The sequence below is a fragment of the Danio rerio genome, chromosome 4, assembly GCF_052040795.2.
Source record: "Danio rerio strain M-AB ecotype USA chromosome 4, GRCz13ab, whole genome shotgun sequence".
In the NCBI taxonomy this organism is placed as follows: Eukaryota; Metazoa; Chordata; class Actinopteri; order Cypriniformes; family Danionidae; genus Danio; species Danio rerio.
In genome coordinates, this window is record NC_141024.2 from 72331024 (window position 1) to 72347421 (window position 16398).

The 16398-nt window shown below is 38.6% G+C and overlaps 2 protein-coding genes across 7 annotated transcripts in view; one reads left to right on the forward strand and one right to left on the reverse strand.

Annotated features, from left to right (window-relative positions):
- The window catches only part of LOC141381826 (hepatic lectin), a 55314-nt gene that overhangs the window by 32331 nt on the left and 6585 nt on the right, over positions 1-16398 (reverse strand). Inside the window, exons 2-3 of one of the 6 annotated variants that reach the window (XM_088650660.1) lie at positions 7254-7352; positions 7031-7148 (exon numbers count right to left, since the gene is read on the reverse strand). The exons of 2 other annotated variants lie outside the window; for them this stretch is intronic. The gene's annotated coding sequence lies outside the window, so the exon portion shown is untranslated. Of the gene's footprint in view, positions 1-4256; positions 4844-7030; positions 7149-7253; positions 8170-16398 lie in introns of those variants that run through there. 3 more of the 6 variants (XM_088650661.1, XM_087250438.2, XM_088650659.1) reach the window with 3 other exon arrangements.
- zmp:0000001020 overlaps positions 4333-16398 on the forward strand; it is a 44216-nt gene continuing 32150 nt past the window's right edge. Inside the window, 4 exon segments of the mRNA NM_001446874.1 lie at positions 4333-4453; positions 7062-7160; positions 10002-10118; positions 11147-11266. Coding sequence (NP_001433803.1) covers positions 4428-4453; positions 7062-7160; positions 10002-10118; positions 11147-11266 — 362 coding nt within the window. The 5' untranslated portion in view covers positions 4333-4427.

Below are 16398 nucleotides of genomic sequence, written 5' to 3' on the forward strand. Positions count from 1 at the left end.
CTTTCTCCAAAACGCTGCAGTAAATAGGTTTCATGTGAAGTACAGATATAGTATGCGATGTCCTGTATAAGAACTGACCATTGTCTTTTTCTACTTATTTGAAATGGGGTCTTTATAGCACTTTATATTATGTTAATACCCCCTTTCTCCAAAATGCTGCAGTAAAAAGGTTTCATGTGAAGTACACATATAGTATGGTATGTCCGGTATAAGAACTGACCATTGTTTTTTTCTACTTATTTGAAATAGGGTCTTTATAGCACTTTATATTGGCTTAATACCTCGTTTCTCCAAAATGCTGCAGTAAAAAGGTTTCATGTGAAGTACATATATAGTATGGTATGTCATGTATGAGAACTGACCATTGTCTTTTTCTACTTATTTGAAATGGGGTCTTTATAGCACTTTATATTATGTTAATATCCCGTTTCTTTAAAATGCTGCAGTAAAAAGGTTTCATGTGAAGTACACACATAGATTAGCATGTCCTGTATAAGATCTGACCATTGTTTTTTTCTACTTATTTGAAATGGGGTTTTTATACAACTTGATGTTATGTTAATACCTCATTTTTCCAAAACAGTGCAGTAAGAATGTTTCATGTGATGTACACACAAAATATGGAATGTCTTGTACAAAAACTGACCATTGTTTTTTTCTACTTATTTGAAATGGGGTCTTTATAGCACTTTATATTATGTTAATACCCCATTTCTCTAAAATGCTGCAGTAAATAGGTTTCATGTGAAGTACAGATATAGTATGGGATGTCGTGTATAATAACTGACCATTGTTTTTTTCTACTTATTTAAATTGGGGTCTTTATAACACTTTGAAATATAATATTAAACAATTTCTCCAAAACACTGCAGTAATAAGGTTTCATGTGAAGTCCACACATAGTATGGGATGTCCTGTGTAAGAACTGACCATTGTTTTTTTCTACTTATTTAAAATGTGGTCTTTGTAGTATTTTTTATTAAGTTAATACCCCGTCTCTTTAAAATGCTGCAGTAAAAAGGTTTCATTTGAAGTACATATATAGTATGGGATGTCCTGTATAAGAACTGACCATTGGTTTTTTTTCTACTTATTTAAATTGGGGTCTTTATAACACTTTGAAATATATTATTATACAATTTCTCCAAAACAATGCAGCAATAAGGTTTCATGTGCAGTTCACACATAGTATGGGATGTCCTGTATAAGAACTGACCATTTTTTTTCTGCTTATTAAAAATGGGGTCTTTATAGTATTTTATATTATGTTAATACCCCGTCTCTTTAAAATGCTGCAGTAAAAAGGTTTCATGTGAAGTACATATAGTATGGGATGTCCTGTAAAAGAACTGACTATTGTTTTTTTTTTACTTATTAGAAATGGGGTCTTTATAGCACTTTATATTATGTTAATGCGCCATGTCTGAAAAATGCTGCAGTAAAAAGGTTTCATGTGAAGTACACATAGAGTATGGGATGTCCTATATAAGAACTGACCATTGTTTTTTTTGCTACTTATTTAAATTGGGGTCTTTATAACACTTTGAAATATAATAATATACAATTTCTCCAAAACACTGCAGTAATAAGGTTTCATGTGAAGTTCACACATAGTATGGGATGTCCTGTATAAGAACTGACCATTGTTTTTTTCTACTTATTTAACATGCGGTCTTTATAGTATCTTATATTATGTTAATACCCCGTCTCTTTAAAATGCTGCAGTAAAAAGGTTTCATGTGAAGTACATATATAGTATGGGATGTCCTGTATAAGAACTGACCATTGTTTTTTTCTACTTATTTAAAATGCGGTCTTTATAGTATTTTATATTATGTTAATACCCCTTCTCTTTAAAATGCTGCAGTAAAAAGGTTTCATGTGAAGTACATATATAGTATGGGATGTCCTGTATAAGAACAGACCATTGTTTTTTTCTACTTATTTGAAATGGGGTCTTTATAGCACTTTATTTTATGTTAATACCCCATTTCTCTAAAATGCTGCAGTAAATAGGTTTCATGTGAAGTAGAGATATAGTATGGGATGTCGTGTATAATAACTGACCATTGTTTTTTTCTACTTATTTAAATTGGGGTCTTTATAACACTTTAAAATATATTATTATACAATTTCTCCAAAACGCTGCAGTAATAAGGTTTCATGTGAAGTCCACACATAGTATGGGATATCCTGTGTAAGAACTGACCATTGTTTTTTTCTACTTATTTAAAATGCGGTCTTTATAGTATTTTATATTATGTTAATACCCAGTCTCTTTAACATGCTGCAGTAAAAAGGTTTCATTTGAAGTACATATATAGTATGGGATGTCCTGTATAAGAACTGACCATTGTTTTTTTCTACTTATTTAAATTGGGGTCTTTATAACACTTTGAAATATAATAATATACAATTTCTCCAAAACACTGCAGTAATAAGGTTTCATGTGAAGTTCACACATAGTATGGGATGTCCTGTATAAGAACTGACCATTGTTTTTTTCTACTTATTTAAAATGGGGTCTTTATAGTATTTTATATTATGTTAATACCCCGTCTCTTTAAAATGCTGCAGTAAAAAGTTTTCATGTGAAGTACACATAGAGTATGGGATGTCCTATATAAGAACTGACCATTGTTTTTTTCTACTTATTTAAAATAAACTCTTTATAGTACTTTATATTATGTTAATACCCCGTTTCTTTAAAATGCTGCAGTAAAAAGCTTTTATGTGAAGTACACACATATAAGATCTGACCATTGTTTTTTTCTACTTATTTGAATTGGGTTTTTTATAGCACTTTAAAATATGTTAATACCCTGTTCCTCCAAAACTCTGTAGTTAAAAGTTTTCTTGTGTAGTACAGATATAGTATGGTATGTCCTGTATAAGAACTGACCATTGTTTTTTCCTACTTATTTGAAATGTAGTCTTTATAGCACTTTTTATTAGGTTATTACCCCGTTTCTCCAAAACAGTGTAGTAAAAAGATTTCATATGAAGTACACATATAGCATGGGATGTTCTGTACAGGAACTGATCATTGTTTTTGTCTACTTATTGGAAATTGGGTCTTTATAACACTGAGTAATGTTAATACCCAATTTCTCCAAAACATTGCAGTAACAAGTCTTTATTTGAAGTTTAGAATGTGATGTACTGTATCTGACCTGACTATTGTTTTTTTCTACATATTTTAAATGAGCAATTTTTTTCCAAATTTCTGAAGTAAAAAGTATTCAGATGTAGTATATATGCATATAGCATGGGACATCCAGTATCAAACCAGATCAGTCTTTTATTTAACTTATGTCAAACAATGTATTTATAGCACTTTAAAGACTTTATAGCTCAATAATAGCACATTTCTCCAAAATGCTGCAGTAAGTTATTATGAGGTATGCATATAATATTGGATGTCCTGTCCATAGTTTTCTTTTGTTAACTTAAATGAGGTCTTTTACATGAGGTATGCATGTACATCCTGTATCAGAACCAAACTTTGTTTTTTTTTTTCTACTTATTTCTTTATAGCACTTTAAAGTGTGTTAATGGTACATTTCTCCAAAATGCTGCAGTAAAACAGGCTTCATATGATGTATGCTTAGTATTTGACTTCCTGCATCAGATCTTATTGTTGTTCTATTCTACTTATAACAAATAATAAGGTCTTTACAGTCATCTAAAGTGTAATAATGCCCCATATCCCATATTATGAAAGAAGCATACAAAATCCCCTTTAAATAAAACCCACATATATTTGTAACTTAAACAATGTTTTGTTGGACTACTTTATGATTGTTTTCACTTTCTGAGGTTAGCCACGTTGTATAAAATTGCATTTTCACCTTATTTGCAATGTACTGTAGTTGGTTAGGAGAAGTAGAAACGCATTCTGTGTATTTAGAAATCGTATATTTATTCTGTCCGTTTGATCTGCTATAAAATCATTTGAAGCAAAAAGATAAACTTGAGGAAATTAAAGGTAAGCCCAGAAACCAATTTCTTAAAATAACAACAGTCAAAAAAAGCGAATAAATTGTTTAATAAAGCATACGTGGGAGGAAAGGGGGATAAACTTATATTTCGTTGTCATCTCTCTGTTCTGGGCGAAATGGGTGCTCTGTGGAGCGCTCTCTGTGTGGCTGCTGACATTACCGTAATGATAATAATACGCGCGCACCGAAATATAAAGCGCGGCTGGCTTGACTGTGTTTTTCCAGACCGCGGCTGGCTTGACCGCAGTTTTTCGCAAGGGGGTTAACTTTAGAGACGATCCCTAACTTGCAGCAGCAGTTTTAACATGGACAAAACCGAAAGTTCACTGTCAGAGCAAATTACCGACGCTCTGCTTTCATAAAGCTTAGACGAAGTTCAGTCAGCTTGTGTTGATTATTCAACTTCAGTATGTGAATGCCGTGAAAATGTCAGCTGAAGATGTGTTTGTTTGGTAAGTATTGTGGCAAAATAAAGTTCGAATATTTACATGTTAGCTTAGTCTATTTAAGCACAGTACTTTCTTACAGCACACTGCGAGTGTTTTAGTTGCGTTTGTTTACTCCTGTGGACTTTTGAACCCGGAAGAGTTTTTAAATGAAGCTACATGAGGTGTTCCTAGTGTTTTGCGTTATATCAGATTAATTGAGCAAAGTCGCTTTTCTTCAATTCGAAGCATAAATGCACTACCATGTAGCCTATATAAATTATTTAAACTCTTTAAAGGTTAGCTTTGCATGTATCTTTAGCTTCATGACTGTCATTGCGGTTTGAAACGGCGTGTATGATCAGTGCAGCTGCTGTTTAACTAGTATGGCTCGTTTCTCACAAGCTCATGTGACACACTATTACATCCAAAAGACTGAATAAATAAGCCTAAAGGGACATGCTATCCATTTTGTTATTATTAGTCCTCATTGCAAAAATCAACCATAGATTTTACTGGAGTTACCATGGCCAAACCATAGGTGTTGTAAAACCACAACCACAAAGTGAACTATAGTTCTACTGGGGTTTTGTAGTAAAACTAAAGTACCTACAAAACAAACCATAATTTTACAAGAGCATTTGAAGTAATTTCCTTGTCAAAAAAAATCCCATTGGAATGTCAGCTGAATTCCTGGAAACCAGCCTGGAAATGGCCAAAACCCCTCTAAATCCCTGCTGAAAAATCCAAGTTAAACCAGCCTAAGCTGGTTGGCTGGTTTTAGCTGGTCGACCAGGCTGGTTTTAGAGGGGTTTTGGCCACTTCCAGGCTGGTTTCCAGCCATTTCCAGCCTGGCCGTAGCTGGTCAGGCTGGGAGATGACCAGCTAAAACCAGCTTGACCAGCCTAGCCAAGCTGGGAGTCCAGCCAAAACCAGCTATATCCAGCTTAAACCAGGCTGGTCAAGCTGGTTTTAGCTGGATTTGGCTGGTCATTTTCCAGCCTGACCAGCTAAGACCAGGCTGGAAATGGCTGGAAACCAGCCTGGAAATGGCCAAAACCCCTCTAAAACCAGCCTGGTCGACCAGCTAAAACCAGCCAACCAGCCTAGGCTGGTTTAAGCTGGATTTTTCTGTAGGGAGTTTATCCTTTAGGATCCTATAGGATCTTAATGAATTCCTAAAGTCCTATGAACATTCAGATTTTTGTTTATGGAACTTCCACTTTGTCCTGTAGGATCTGATTCGGATTTTTAGAATTGTTAGACAGTGGCTGCGTTCCTCAGCAGGTACTGCATTTTAATTTAAACGTACTACTCGGCCGTTAGTAAAGTACGTTCTTTACAGTATGAATGTGAAAAGTATGAATGGAATTCGGAAGTACTACATCCGCCATTTTGTCATGGTCACGTGACCTACCTGCGTCAGTTGTGTTGCTTTACTCCCATTTATGAATTCGCTCGCGGGGCATCATGGGATAGCGCAGCATGCATGGGATGCGCACTCCAGAATCTCGCCGGAAGTAGTAAGTCATCCTGGTACTTCTCGCATACTGATTTTCCAATTCTATGAATTCGGACATACTACTCGGCTCGCATACTGATTTTAGCGTACTGTATAGTATGGAAGTATGCGGTTTCGGACGCAGCCATTGGTTTTTTTTAATGGTATTTCACTGTAAAAAAGTGGTTTAAATAAAAGCGTACTACTTATTTATGTGTAAAGTCAGCGTGAGCCAGAAGTTGCAGAGACTTTTATTTCAGTATGCTGATTTACTTACAACTAAATATTAAGTAGGGGGCGGGACTTTCTATTTGCTCATCATTCGCTGATAGCGTACGAACAGTAAGAAGGTGTGGCTAAGAATATTGTGTCTAAAGCATCAAACTGACAGCAGAGAAAGAGTGCTCAAACGGTGAAGCAAATGTTCTTACTTTGATTGAAGATTACCAATACAGTTGATTTATTTCAGTGGATTAACTTGCACAGATGAATTGTTCAGCTTTAGAATAACAATGTCTGCTAGCAAAATAAACATTGAGCATTTTGGATACAGAAAGGTGAAGGAGGTTCACCAGCGATCAAAGCTCGGCTCAGTGTATATGAGGAATGAAATATCCATGCACAACCTCCCTACTGAAAAAAACAGCTTAAACCAGCCTAGACTGGTTTTAGCTGGTCGACCAGGCTGGTTTTAGAGAGGTTTTGGCCACTTCCAGGCTGGTTTCCAGCCATTTCCAGCCTGGTCTTAGCTGGTCAGGCTGGGAGATGACCAGCTAAAACCAGTTTGACCAGCCTAGCCAGGCTGGGAGCCCAGCCAAAACCAGCTATATCCAGCTTAAACCAGGCTGATCAAGCTGGTTTTAGCTGGTCATTTTCCAGCCTGACCGGCTAAGACCAGGCTGGAAATGGCTGGAAGCCAGCCTGGAAATGGCCAAAACCCCTCTAAAACCAGCCTGTTCGACCAGCTAAAACCAGCCAACCAGCCTAGGCTGGTTTAAGCTGGATTTTTCAGCAGGGCTGTTAATTCAATAAGAAAACAATGAACTTTAACCCGAGGTAAGACTTGACACAAGAGACAGAAATGTTGTGATTAAGAAAACAACTCTGGAGTATTGGTGTGCGTTCTGTCCTCAGTGTCGGGCCGAAGAGTTCAGCATCCAGCTGTGTGTCTGTGAAGAGTGATGGATCCATGCGGCATCCACCTGACCTCAGTGAAGAGACCTGCAACATCAGGTGGTGGAATTACTAGCTATTGGGACAAATACTATATATTTCTAGAACTATTTAATGTGTATTATTGCGCAGTGGGTAGCGTGATCGCCTCACAGCAAGAAGGTCGCTGGTTCAAGTCCCGGCTGGGCCAGTTGGCATTTTTGTGTGGAGTTTGCATGTTCTCCCCGTGTTGGCATGGGTTTCCTCCGGGTGCTCCGGTTTCCCCCACATGTCCAAAGACATGCACAATAGGTGAATTGAATAAACTAAATTGGCTGTAGTGTATATGGGTGATGGGAGATTCGAAGTTCCCCGATGAATTTGTGTTATTCAGCAGTTGTTATCTTAGAATAACACACCCTGTAATGTCTCGACTGACCAATTGGCATCAAGTATTTCAGACAGCTGTGTAATAATCAAGATGACAACCACTCCATTTAAAGGTGCCAAATACTGCATTGGCTTAATGAGTTATATTGTTCTCTGATATAGTAGGTTTATGGCTTAAAATCTCCAGAAACGTATTGCTCCGTGAAATACCGTTAGAATCAGAACGTCCTTGATTGACCATTTATGGTTTGTGTCATATATATTAATGAGCTCCCAATATGATATCCCAATAATAATAATGATTAATGAGCCCAATCACAGTAACGTTAACCTATTTTCCCCTGCAGATCTGTTGTGCATAAAGGCTAAATAGGAATTAAACTTGACAAAAGAGAGGGATTGAGATGTATGGTGTTGTATTTTGAAGCTGTAGTCAAAGAAAACACAGAGCCTCGGCTCAGTTGGCGTTTCTGTGTGGAGTTTGCATGTTCTTCCTGCATTCGCGTGGGTTTCCACCGGGTGCTCCGGTTTCCCACACAGTCCAAAGACATGCGGTACAGGTGAATTGGGTAGGCTAAATTGTCTGTAGTGTATGAGTGTATGGTTGTTTCCCAGAGATGAAAGGGCATCTACTGCGTAAAAACTTGCTGGATAAGTTGGCGGTTCATTCCGCTGTGGTGACCCGAGATTAATAAAGGGACTAAGCCGAAAAGAAAATGAATGAATAATACGCATCAAATTTCACAATAAACATGATAAATGAACAAAATATTTAACTAATCATACCTTATGCCTGCTCAGATTGGAGATGAATTGTGGCTCGCGTTTTCACGCTTAAAGATATCCGTTGGAGGAAAATGATCACTGTTGTCTCACTAGAAAATGTTGTTGCTTATCAAACGCAGCCTGAGGCGTGCATATTAATGATCTCAGACCTTGATGGCATGGCTGCTCCTCAGGTCTGGGTAAGCGACCTAAAGTACGCATATATGCAAATGCAGCGGGCTCAATCATCTGTCTCAATCCCTATCTTCTGATTGGCTTGTTGTCCACCAGGTTTTTTTCACCTGTGGAATTTGCATGAGAAACAGTTGTGTCTGATGTTCACAGTCTGCCCACTTCCCAATACTGACCTTTTGTTATTATTATGTTGGCTTGAGAAAGCCAACATACTGTTATACTACTCTGTCCTTGAAAACAAACGTATCTCCTCCTAGGCCGTTCATGCCACAAGGCCCAAATGTGGTCAAAATGTGCCTTCTGCATTCAAGATTGTTGCTATATCTCCTCATGCCTGTAAGACTTATTGTTTTTTTAATAAAAAAGTTTAAATATTAAATTTTTATAATCCAGGCATATAAAAAATAATACAAGCCCCAAATTTGGCCAAAAGCTGTATTTAGATGCGTTAGATTTTGTTGCTATATCTATAATGTTTATCAGACTTATAGTCTTCCAATAAATAATTTTTAAGAATTATTTTTCTTAAAATATGGCAAGCCATTTTTAACTTAAACTCCATATTTTTACTGATATGGCAAGCCATTTTTGCATGTATCACCTTCACACTTATTAAGCATTGTATTTTCAAAAAAATACGGCAAGCCATTTTTACATAATGTTCATTCCCTTGGTCCCTTTATTAATCAGGGGTCGCCACAACGGAATGAACCGCCAACTTATCCAGCATTTGTTTTACACAGCGAATGCCCTTCCAGCTGCAACCCAACACCAGGAATACATAATGTTCAAGTCCAGTTTTTGACACTCATAAAGACTGTCATAGAAACATCGGGGTTGATTAAGGTCACTCATATTGCCAAGAAGCTTTGATGTATCATCACTAACCTGTCAAATGTCCCCATAGCAGTAAAACAGTATAACCTAGCAACCATTTAAAAATAGCAAGATCTCTACATCAGAACGTCGTAGGGACCTGGGCATTGGCTTGTTTGACTCATGCTAGCAAATGGGACTTCCCGTGTACTATGCATGGTAACAATGATAATGGAAGCTAAGTGCTAATAACGATTAGCTACATGCTATGAATGATTATCTAAATGCAATAACATATGCTAGAAATGCCTACTAAGTATTAGCATTTGATCAAACATGTACACGAGCATTGCTATTTAGCAACTGCTTAGCAACCACCTAACAATGCCATAATTGTTTTAGCAACTACTTAGGAACCACCTAACAATGCCATAATCATTTGAATTTCTCAAGCCAACATCAAAGTTTATCAATGAACTTTAGGTTCTAGTTTTGCTTTGGTATACCCGGATTTTCATGATAGGGCACCTTTAAGTGGAGGAAGCAGAAAGTGTGTTGTTTTGGCTTATTTGATGTTGACTATAAGCTATTTTTAGCTTAATAATTAATTTAAGTTCAGAAACCTGCAGTATGTTTTTGTAGTATAATGGCTAAAAACTGATTTTAAAAGATCAGATTTCTTCATTCACAGTATTTTTAATGATCAGCGATAAAGAGGAATAACATCAATGATCAATGTTCTTGTCTCCGCATCAGACAAGAAGAAAGTCGGACAGCATCATGTCCAGAGCCCAGCTGTGTGTCTATGAAGAGTGACGGATCTATGCGGCATCCACCTGACCTCAGCGCTGAACCTGCGACCTCTGAGACTCTGTGAGTACAGACACGTCCAAAGTGCTGCGGCGAAACATAAATTATTTAATTTAAAGGAGGAGAATGAAAATTATGTCGATTACGTGTTTTCAAGCCCCTGAGACCTTCATTCTTCATCTTCAGAACAGAAATTAAGATGAAATCTGAGAGCTCCCTCATCCTCCATTGACAGCATTCATTCATTTTCTTGTCGGCTTAGTCCCTTTATTAATCCGGGGTCGCCGCAGCGGAATGAACCGCCAACTTATCCAGCAAGTTTTAACGCAGCGGATGCCCTTCCAGCTGCAACCCATCTCTGGGAAACATCCACACACACACAATTACACACTACAGACAATTTAGCCTACCCAATTCACCTGTACCGATTGTCTATGGACTGTGGGGGAAACCGGAGCACCCGGAGGAAACCCACGCGAACGCAGGGAGAACATGCAAACTCCACACAGAAACGCCAACTGAGCCGAGGCTCGAACCAGCGACCTTCTTGCTATGAGGCGACAACACTACCTACTGCGCCACTGCTTTGCCCCCATCGACAGCAATGGTCCATAAATGCCCAAAGTCCAAAAAAAGGAAGCAAAAACATTGTCGAAATGTGACTTTAGTGGTTCAACTTTATTCATACGAAGCTCTATGAACACATATGTGTACCAAAAACTGTAAATACATTTCTTCCTCATCAGGTCAGGGTGTGCGTTAACTACAAGCAATACAACGTATTGCCGTTAGAGTCGAGCTTTAAATAGGAAAATTATCGAAATTCTTTTGTCGTTTTGGAACGAGATGCTAATGGTCTAATCTGATTCAATGATTTATGCTAAGCTAAGTTTAAAATGCTCCAGCCAGATCCAATGATTGTCTGAATGGATTAAAAATGGGAAAACTGTTCAACCCTGCGGGAAAAGTTTCCAAAAACAATTGGAGTGTCCTTTAAACAGCCAGTTTCACCAGTGAGGAGTAACTGTGAAGAAAGTGGATTATTTATTTTGTGCAACGAGGCCAACATTTCTGATTTTGTCCACCTACAGAAATAAAAGCCTTGTGAGGACACGGCAGAGATCAGAGCCCAGCTGTGTGTCTATGAAGAGTGACGGATCTATGCGGCATCCACCTGACCTCAGCGCTGAAGCTGTGACCTCTGAGCCTCTGTGAGTACAGACGTGCACACGTCAAATAAACAATAAAAATATGGCACTAAAATGCATGTTTATTATGTTTGAAAATGTATTAAAATAGAATGATTGCCTGTATATCAAGCTCTAATATATTTGGGAAATTATATTAATAGATTAGCCACATTGGGTTAGGGATAAAGCATATGCAGGAGGATGTTATTGCAGAATTAAGCCCGATATTCTTATTGCCAGCCTATTGTGAGATAGAGCACTGTTGTATTAGACTGCAGGTCTTCATTTCCACTGAGTGGTACGGTACGGTTCATTTCGGTACACTTTTATGGCTGTTTCCACTGTCAAAAGGTACCTAAAAGCAAACCGTACCGTACCACTTTTTGGTTACTTTTTGCAAAGGGTGCCAAGTAGGACCAGTGCCGTAGCAGACGGGCCCGCAGGGCACGCACCGCGGGGGGCCCGCATCGTTGCGATTTTCAATAATTGAAAATCCAGGAACCGCAATAATCAAACTCTTGGGAACAACTGTGGTCAGAACCAAAGTTCACAGGTCTGTGTTCTCTGAACTCCTCCCAAGCGGTGGACTACTTCATTCTGATTGCTTGCCGCCGAACCGCGTCATAGCCAATGAAGACGCGCTGCTGTTTCTCGCCGCCGGTTCTCGTTAAAAAATGAATGACTTCTGGCTACTTTGACGCTCTCGCCGCTTTCGGTTTGTGATCGCTCCTCAGTTTGTGAAGGCTTCCCCGCGTTGTCGCTCCACCCCGCCTCCTTTCCCCGCTCCTCAATTTGTGACATAGATATATACACTAGATATCGCATAGGGAGCATGCGTCTATAGCGCCGCCATATTGGTACAGTGCTTCCAGGACAAGTGTCATTCAACCGCACTAGACAAGACAGTGTTATTACGTGAAGATGCTGGACTTTAGCGCTGTCTACGGGTGTAGTAAAGAGCAAACAAAGAAAACAAAGCACAAACGCAGAACATTTCACAGGTACGACTAAGTTTTTTACGTTTTTGTATGTTATGAACTTGCTAATCAGCTAGCGTTATTGATGATAACAGTCACTTACTGCATTCACCATACGGCAAAGCAGCTCCAACTCGCACTAAACACTCGGCTTATGCTAGTTTTGTTGAATAAAATCAGCAAACAATGCAAAATAAATATGACAACGAGATGCTGCGCTGCCAGAAACTTGTATTATTGTCGGCTAGTGAACAAGTCGTTCATAACGGAGATTCATTCACAAACGAATCGCTCCCTCCGTCAGTATGAGCAGTGAAAGCAGGAGAGGAGCTGTGTTTCAGGACATGAGTAGATCAAATTTAACAGGGAGGGTGGATAGTACATTTCTGTACACACAAACACAAGCTTTTTGTCAGGAATGCCCGTGCGGTCACTGATCCATCAATGTAGAAAAGGGATGTAAAATTATACCTTTCATAAATTTAATTTATTTTTATTTTTTTTAAACGGGGCCTTCAACTGGGGGCCCGGTCGGTGATCCCTGCAGGGGGGCCTCCGCATTTTGCTCTACGCCACTGAGTAGGACAAAGGGTACCCAAAGGCAGAGCTAGACGCGTAGCTGAACACTATTGGTATAAAGAGATACGTCACTCACAGAAGCAGGAGAATGAAAACCAGAACCGCCATTTTTAAATACACAGCCAAGACATTGCACCCAAGGCTGGCGCATGCATAGAGGCGACCTAGGTGGCCGCCTAAGGGGGCAGAATAGTAAGAGTGGCGTCCGCGAACCGCCGGTTTCATTCACGACAACCACCCCCTCCCTTCCAATCCTCACTTTCATCCACGACACTTCACCCCCCCATCCCCGCCCACTCCCTGTCCTCACTTTCAACCGCAAACCTGTCACTTTCTTTTTCACTTTTAGATTGAGGACGGCGTGATCGTCTTGCATTCATAATAGTTACTAGGGGTGTAACGATACACTCAGCTCGCGATACGATGTGTATCACGATATAATGTTCACGATTGGATATGTATCACGATATTTGAAATAAAATTGAAAATTTTACTGAAATGCAAATTTTACCAAGTAAACAATTTTTTATGTATTTCTTTTGTTTCAACTTGTTAAACTGAACCGAAGAAAATAAATTAAACAGGCCTGTGTCTGGAAAATAAAACTATTTAAAAACTTCTTAAAAATATTATTGAAATGACAGAGACAAAATTAAGGAACAATTTAAGTAAAGGTGCAAAAAAAATAAGCTTTCTATTCAAATGAATTTAACAGTAAGAGCTTAAGGCTTTGCTTGGTCACTTGCGTTTTTTGTGTGTGCAAAAAAAAATCCACATTTCCAGGTATTTAATTCATATTTAATTAAATTCATTCAGAGATATCTCTAATTACAATTGTGACTAGTCAAAACTCATTTAGAGATATCTGCAAATATTTTTTTATGGAAGTCAATGGAGGAATATCACTAGTCACAATATATTTGCAGATATCTCCAATCTGATTTCGTACTACTACAATTGTAATTGCAGATATCTCTAATTATTATTCTGACTAGTCGAATTATAATTATGACTAGTCAAAATATAATTAGAGATATCTCTTAATATATTTATGGATAGTCAGAACAAAGGTTTAAATGCTAAAACGTCTTGCCATACGCGCGCGTCTATCAAAGTCCGCCCTCTGTAGTAACAGCTCACGGTCAGCTCATGTCATGTGTGATTTTGCGGCCGCCAATATATGATTATATGAAGACAGAATGATATTTTAGGGTGAATTGTACCTTATAAATACAGTATGTGACTCTTTCAACACCATTAGGAGGTTTCCCTGTCGCTGTGCAAAGTATGTAAATCACTGTGAAGACTTTAAAACTTAGGATGTTTGACCCAGTATGCGTGTCAAAAAGCGGACGAGTCTAAAGCAACGACTGTACAACCGAAATGTTGCCAGACGTCTGATTTTGAGAGGATGGGCCATCCTCTATTTCAGCTCCACTCATCTTGGTCTGCTAACATTACTGCTGCTGCAATCTGAACTCACGTGCGACAGCAGGTGGAACGTAGCTCACGCGCAAACAGCTCAACTAATAAGAGAAAACGGACGTCATATCGTAATCAAATCGTCATAACGCCACGATGCATATTGTGACATTTTTGCATCGCAATAAATCGTACAACGATAAATCGTTACACCCCTAATAGTTACATTAGGCTATTTCACACTGTCATTGATCTGCAGTTATAATCAAATCATGTTCACAGAACGGTTAGTAATGAACATTTATACACAAGTATTTATGTGTATAAGCATCTGTTTTGTGTAAAGTGCTTCTCGTACCCTCGGAAACGCAAGTCTGATAAAGGTGAACCGTATTGTACTGTACCAGTCAGTGGAAATGGGCCATTATTTTATGGCTATTAGGCTCAAAACGTTACATGTTAAAAACGTAAAAAACAATTAGACACAAAACTGACTTCTTTAGAGTCAAAGATGACAGAAATGAAAATGGCTAAGTGGAGCATACACTAACCTACATATTATTTTGTCATAAGATGACACCAAACAATCAAAAACAATGGTGTGACAGGCAAGCATATAAATAGACGTGACATTAGCCCCTTTCACACAGTGATCCCGGTAAATATCCGGAAAATTTCCGGAACGACTTTACCGGTATATTGAAAAAAGCGCTGTTCACACAGGCGAGGACGTTACGGAAATTTTCCGTAAAAGAGCATTCACACATCCATTCCAAAATACAGGTAAATTCTGACATCATTCACCACAGATGAGCTTTAAACTGCTGCGCTTGTATTTGTAAACATTTGACTACATCACAAACTCTGTGGATGATCAATATTGTGAACAACTTTCGCAGGATCACTTTCGCATGTCGAGATGTTCATAATATGTGCGTGTGCTGGCGCTCACAGGCTGTTTCACAAGCACACGCAAAGTTTGAATGTAAACAAACAATGGCTTATCATAAGCATCTCATCGATGATTATTTACACAGTTGGCATTAAGAAGAACATATAAACGTTATTTGACTAACTTCTAGCAGCTAAATGTGTCTGGAAAAATATTCAAAGGCTTTTATTCTCACAAACCGCGACTGTTGTGATTGGCTAAAGCAGACGTCTCACGTCAGCACGTTCTAGACGTGCACGCGCTCTTTCCGGCAATCTTCCTTCTGCATTCACACAGCGCAGCATTCCGGCAGATTACCGGTAATGTTACAACGTCTCTTTCCGGAAAATAGCCAGAACGAATTTACCGGTATTTTCAAAAAGGACCTGTTCACACATACAACCTTTCCGGAAAATTCCGGTAATTTTCCGGAGAGGTCTGTATGTGTGAAAGGGCTATATGAATGAGCAACAAAAGTGTGTTTGGATCTTGTTTGCCGATTTATTTTGCCCACTGTCTCATCTGGTTGCCTATTGGTGGCATTACTGCACAAAAACTGCCCTGTGTATCATCACCTATAGGTTTCAGAGCATATGTCACTGTAACAAATGTGTCTCTTCCACACCGCAAGATATTTGGACCACATTATTCCGTATGTTATCTTCAAAGTGTTTCCGTTCTAGTTCTAATCTATTACTAGTTAATAAGAACAGATATAAAATCTTCCAGATCAAGAGGCTGACAATGAATCTTCAGTTGCAGCCTGAAGAATTTATTAATATTTGGTAGAATTTATTTTCAATCATGGCCAGACTTAATATAGAGCAGTGGTCACCAAACTTGTTCCTGGAGGGCCGGTGTCCTGCAGATTTTAGCTCCAACCCTAATCAAACACACCTGAACAAGCCTAATCAAGGTCTTACTAGGTATACTTGAAACATCCAGGCAGGTGTGTTAAGGCAAGTTGGAGCTAAACCCTGCAGGGACACCAGCCCTCCAGGACCAGGATTGGTGACCCCTGATATAGAGTCTAGAATAGGAGCATTTTTATGAGAGAACACACAAGAAAATAGTATGTAGAATAGTAAAAAGGAAATTCCCACTTAGTAAATTTAAACACAGATTGAACATAGATTGAATACCACAGTGTGGCTAAAGGCTGGTTTTTAAAGTACTTCTGTGTCGAGTGATCGCCACGGCGCCTGCCTTGCCACGTAGTCGTGCATTTATACTTCTGCATGCTG